The 4,797-nt window shown below is 59.9% G+C and overlaps 1 protein-coding gene across 1 annotated transcript in view; it reads right to left on the bottom strand.

Annotated features, from left to right (window-relative positions):
- Positions 1–1,154: 1,154 nt before the first annotated feature.
- LPCAT1 (lysophosphatidylcholine acyltransferase 1) overlaps positions 1,155–4,797 on the bottom strand; it is a 53,001-nt gene continuing 49,358 nt past the window's right edge. The window contains exons 16-17 of the mRNA XM_012664886.1: positions 4,444–4,580; positions 1,155–1,365 (exon numbers count right to left, since the gene is read on the bottom strand). Of these exons, the coding sequence (XP_012520340.1) occupies positions 1,155–1,365; positions 4,444–4,580 (348 nt within the window). The remainder of the gene's footprint in view (positions 1,366–4,443; positions 4,581–4,797) is intronic.

Raw genomic sequence — 4,797 nt, 5'->3', positions numbered from 1 at the left:
CCTGGTGCTTACCGAGCTTCTGGAGGTCCCCATTTATAGACTGGGAAAATTCTGGCCATTACTTTGTCGAATAAGTTTCCTGTCTGCCCTCTTCCCCCGGGGCTCCGACTGCAGGTGGAGGACCCCTCAGCCTTGCCCCCCGGGGTGCTCACGCTTCGTCCCTTCCGTCCGCCCTCTCCCTGAGCCCTGCCGGGGTCACAGCGGCCACCTCTCCAGGCTCGCTGGTGTTTTCTCTCGCAGCGTCCCGTCCGGGGACGGCAGCGTGGTGACGTCGGCCGCCTCTTCCCAGCCCACCCGTGTCCTCGGCAGAGTCTTGCACACGGGGCCTCTCGCAGTGCGGGGAGAGGGGTATGGACCCACAGCGCAGGCTGACAAGCCGACGGCCGTGGGTTTTTCACGTGGTCATCGCCGAATTCCCGACTTGTCGGAAGCAGGGTGCAGCCTTAGCCCCCGTGTGGCTCCACTCCTGGCGGGGACCAGCCCCCGAGGCAGGCTGGTTACGCTGGACCCGGCCGCCGCTGAGGGCACCGTCTCCTCGTTTCACACACTGTTCCAGGGACGATGGGTCTCCTCTGCCCACAGTGCCACCTGTGGGCCGGCCTGGCTCACTCACTGCTGCCACCTCCCACCATGGTGCCAAGGACTTTGTTTCGCAGCAAAGGCCGCGTGGCACCGGCACACACTGGAGTCCCTTCCGCCAAGGTCCCGTCGCCCAGAGGCGGCTGTTCTGTTGGCACGGAGGGACGACTTCTTGAAACTTCCGGCCTGCCGCCAGCGGGGAGACGGCCTCACGGGTGTGACAGCGCGTGGACCGGCACACGGTGCCATCTCACAGCCGAACAACGTGTGACGCCAGGGTGGGACCAGGAACGGCTCTTGTCACCCTCACAGCCAGCAGTCACCGCAAGGTGGTTTTGGCCCCTCCTCGGGGCGGCCGTCCCTGCGGGGTGCGTGTCCCTGCCCTCCGCATTCAGCGTGGCTGAGCGGCTCGCTCTGCCAGTGACGTGGGTGGGACTGACGTGTTTCACTTCTGCATCCAGTGCGCGGTTTGTCACCTCTCTTGTCCCTGTGCCATGTGACTGGTGGAGTCGGGGGGCTCTCTGCCGGGCGGGGGAACAGCGACGCTGACACGGAGCTGACCCCCTGGAAACCAGTCAGAGCCGCTCTCTTTGGCCGGCCCCCGGTGCGGGGGGGACGTCGTCGCTGCAGCGCAGCCGGCCCACGCGGACTGTCGCTCCCGCCCGTGTTTTCCCTGTTCTCCGCGCACTCGGCTCTTCCGCTCCGAAGGTCTTAGTTCCCAAGTGGGGACAGTCCTCCCGGGACCACGCGGCCGTCCACTGCACCGCGACCTCAGGCCGCCACCAGCTACGGGGCGGCTCACGTGGCTGACGTCACAGGGAGGAGTGTCCTGTCTCGGACGGGACGACTCGCGCCAATGACGGGGCTGCTGTCACCGTCTTTGGAACCCAGGACGCTCGCTGGGTACTTCTGGGAACTTTGATGATGAATATTGTGACTCCGAAGGCAGATGACTAAGGCTTCACACACTCGGAGTGAAAGCTGAATCCTCCCAGGAGGTTCAGAACCCCGACCCCCCAAACCCTGGTCGGGGCCAAGGAGACGGAGGCCGGTGGTGGGAGGGGGGTTGTCGCCACCAACCGCGATATAACCAGCTACGCACACGAGGCGGTGGCGGTGCGTGCAGACAGCGCTGCCAGCTTGGTTTGGGGGTGAGTGTCGTGTGCATGAGTGAGCACACGTGCTGTCTTGCTGGGGGTGAGTGCGCGTGTGTGCGAGTGCGTGTGCGTGCATGTATGTGTGAGCACGTGTGCCATCTTGCTGGGGGTGAGTTCGCGTGTGCGAGTGCGTGTGTGCATATATGTGTGAGCACGCGTGCCATCTTGCTGGGGGTGAGCGTGCGTGTGTGTATGCGTATTCGTGCGAGCAGCGGCCAGCTTGCCAGCCACGCGCTTTCCTGCCTCCAGCACCCTATTGCTCTATACAGGCGATGGTGGTGGTGAGCTCTGGGACGTGGTTTCTGTGTTGGGAACTCCCAGGAGGGTTTGTGACTGTTCCAGCATGAACGTCCCCCAGAGGGGACAGCAAGACTCACAGGACTTGACTTTTCTGGCGAAGGTAAGGGTGTCTGTGTCAGGAGCGGTCCCAGCAGTGCGTCAGGCGACGCGCAAGGTGCGTACCTGGCGTGGACGCTCCGTGGCCGTCTGGCCCCGCCTGGCTGCACGCTCTGCGCTCTGCTGTGATGAGGGAACCCTCCCCCGGCTGCTTTCCGGGGGGGCCAGTGAGCGGGCGGGGCAGGTGGCAAGGGGGACAGGCAGGGAGGGGACAGGGCCGACTCTCCCCACCTCTGGGTTCTGACGGGGTTTCCAGAGCTAAAGCAGAAGCCGCGCTAACTCCCGTGTGAGAGCCGCGAGCGGGCTCGCTGCACCCTCACTCCTCCTTCCCGGCCTGGTTCCAGCGCTGAGTGGCGGAGCGGAAAGCCCGGAGAAGCTGAGGCACGTCCGGCGACAACCACCCGTTGCGCAGAGCCTGGCGTGTGCACGCACGGCCCGGCCGTCCCGTCTCTTCTGGCCTTTCCCAGCCGATGTTCCGCGAGAGCTTCCAGCCCAGCTTTTAATGTGAAATGTGCGGAGTGTGTCTGTTTTACCTGTTCTTTACTTTAGAAACTTAAACATATTTAATCACTTTAAAAGGAAATGTGCATTTTATTATACTAAAGATGGCAAATGCATAAAAGCACAAAGACGTGAATGAAACTTGAAATGTCATTGTGGTGCATATATTTCCCCTCCTACCCGAGGGCTCAGGCCACACACACCCAGGCCGCCTGCCTCTGACCTGCTTTCCTGAACAATATAATTGTTACTCGATCCTTAAAGCTGGTGGCTACACAAACTTGATTTTTCATATTAAGTTTTTGGGAGCGTAACACATGAGCTCTAGTTCTTTCACTTCTCTTTCTAAATCTTTTGCTGATTTAACAGGACTGAACACAAGATCCCTTTTTCTTTCTGCCTGACAAACACGCTTACAGTGCATGCGTGTCGTCTGGAGAAATTGCAGGAATTGACTCACCGGTAGCCAAGGGCCACCCGTGTCTGAATCCTGTAAAGCGTTTGCTGCCGTCCACGTGATCTCAGACGCTCCAGAGCAACCCTTTGCCACCAGCAGAGCTCATTCTGTAGAATTTCAATTGCTCTGTCTTCCCAACGTGCTAGAGCCACAGAAAGAAGTGCCCAGCTGGTTCTGCGGTCACAGTGTAAGAAACGGCTGCTGCTTTCAATCAACCCCACGCAACACAACACACCCTCGAGTACACAAGACCGCAGGTTTTATTCATTCCACTGAAAATCCAAAGTTCTTTGCGAGGCGACCGGCCATGACCTCAGGTCCCTGCAGGGCCCTGCAGCCAGGCCGCGCCGCGCGGAGGGGCGGACCCGCACTATGTACATTCACAGCTCTGAACGCCCGCGGGCTCCGCGCCACCGCGCAAGAGAAAAGAGAATCAGAGGAACAAACATCCACTCAAGCCTGTTTATCAGGGTTTTTGTCCTGAAAATGCACGGTGGCATTTCATTCAAAGCCCGTCATGTGCAGACCTTCGGGGAAGGAAGCCGCCCGGCCCCCCCCAGAGTATCTTAGTTTGTTGACCCCTTCATTGGCCGTTTTTGGGCTTTTCTCTTTCAGAAACGAACCTTTATGCACATTCTACAGCTATAAAATAACTGCTGGTCGCTACCACGGCTGCGGTAGGGCGTCTTCTGTGTCCCGCGGGCCCAGACACCGGCTCTGCTCCCCGCCCGGCGGTCCTGGCGGGCGGAGCTCGTGCTGTGCCGACGCGGATCTCTCCGCGGTTAGTAAACTTCTTCTCCTGCACTTACTGGCCTGGTGGTCACTTTCCACAGAGATGCCCCAAACAGAAAAGCCGATTCATCTCAGAAATAAAAAAATGTTTTTCCAAATAAACCCAGAGGCTTTGCTTTAGGCAACAAACTAAAGTCTACGGTTACTATTGTGCTTTAGGGATGGTTTCTAATTATGCCATAAAAAACGAGGAAAAAGGTGATGGCATGAAGCCAAAGGTCACGCCAACACGCCCCGACCCCAGTGCCTGACGCCCCCGTCCTCTCTAAGAGGGGATCCAGGCGCTCGCTCCCAGGGAGACGTGCCCTGGCCAGAGGCAGCGGGTGCTGCAGGAGCCGTCTGGCCGCCAGACATCCTCGTGGCGCCCACACGCCGCGCCGCACGCCCCGTCCTTCCACAAGCTACAGCTGCGCTCGCCGCTCCTCACGGAAGGAAGGTCAGCCCACTCGGGGCTGCCTCACCCTGATCGCCATGGAAACCGGAGCGGAGAGGAAGCAGCAGCTTCTGAGGGGACCGCCGTGCGGGTGAGGGAGGGACCGCCCGCCTGGCCCCAAGTCTCACCGTCCCCCCGAGGCACAGGCGCCCATGCGCCCCGACACGCCGGCTGCTGACTTCCCGCTGCCCCCCTGCCCCGGCGTGTTACCAACATTCCGTGCGCTGACTGCAGCTTGAGCTACCGTGAAGTGGGCCGCGTTATACTGAAACAGAAATACCAACTGGTAACGTCTATAAAAAAGAGGAGTGTTTGAAAATGATTAAGAAAAGCAGAAAAAGTGTTTTGGGGCCAGGAGCTTGTGGCCAAACCTCCCCTGGCCCAAACGGGAGGGGAGGAGAGGGTTTGCCCGGTAGACAGAGGCCCGACAGAGACTTAGGTCGAAGCCCAAAACAGCCTCGGATGCTATCAAAAAAAGGCCT

Source organism: Propithecus coquereli, unplaced genomic scaffold, assembly GCF_000956105.1.
Source record: "Propithecus coquereli isolate 6110/MARCELLA unplaced genomic scaffold, Pcoq_1.0 Scaffold935, whole genome shotgun sequence".
Lineage (NCBI taxonomy): Eukaryota > Metazoa > Chordata > Mammalia > Primates > Indriidae > Propithecus > Propithecus coquereli.
The sequence above is the reverse complement of the archived record's forward strand: the minus strand, read 5'-3'. Positions and strand labels throughout refer to the sequence as shown.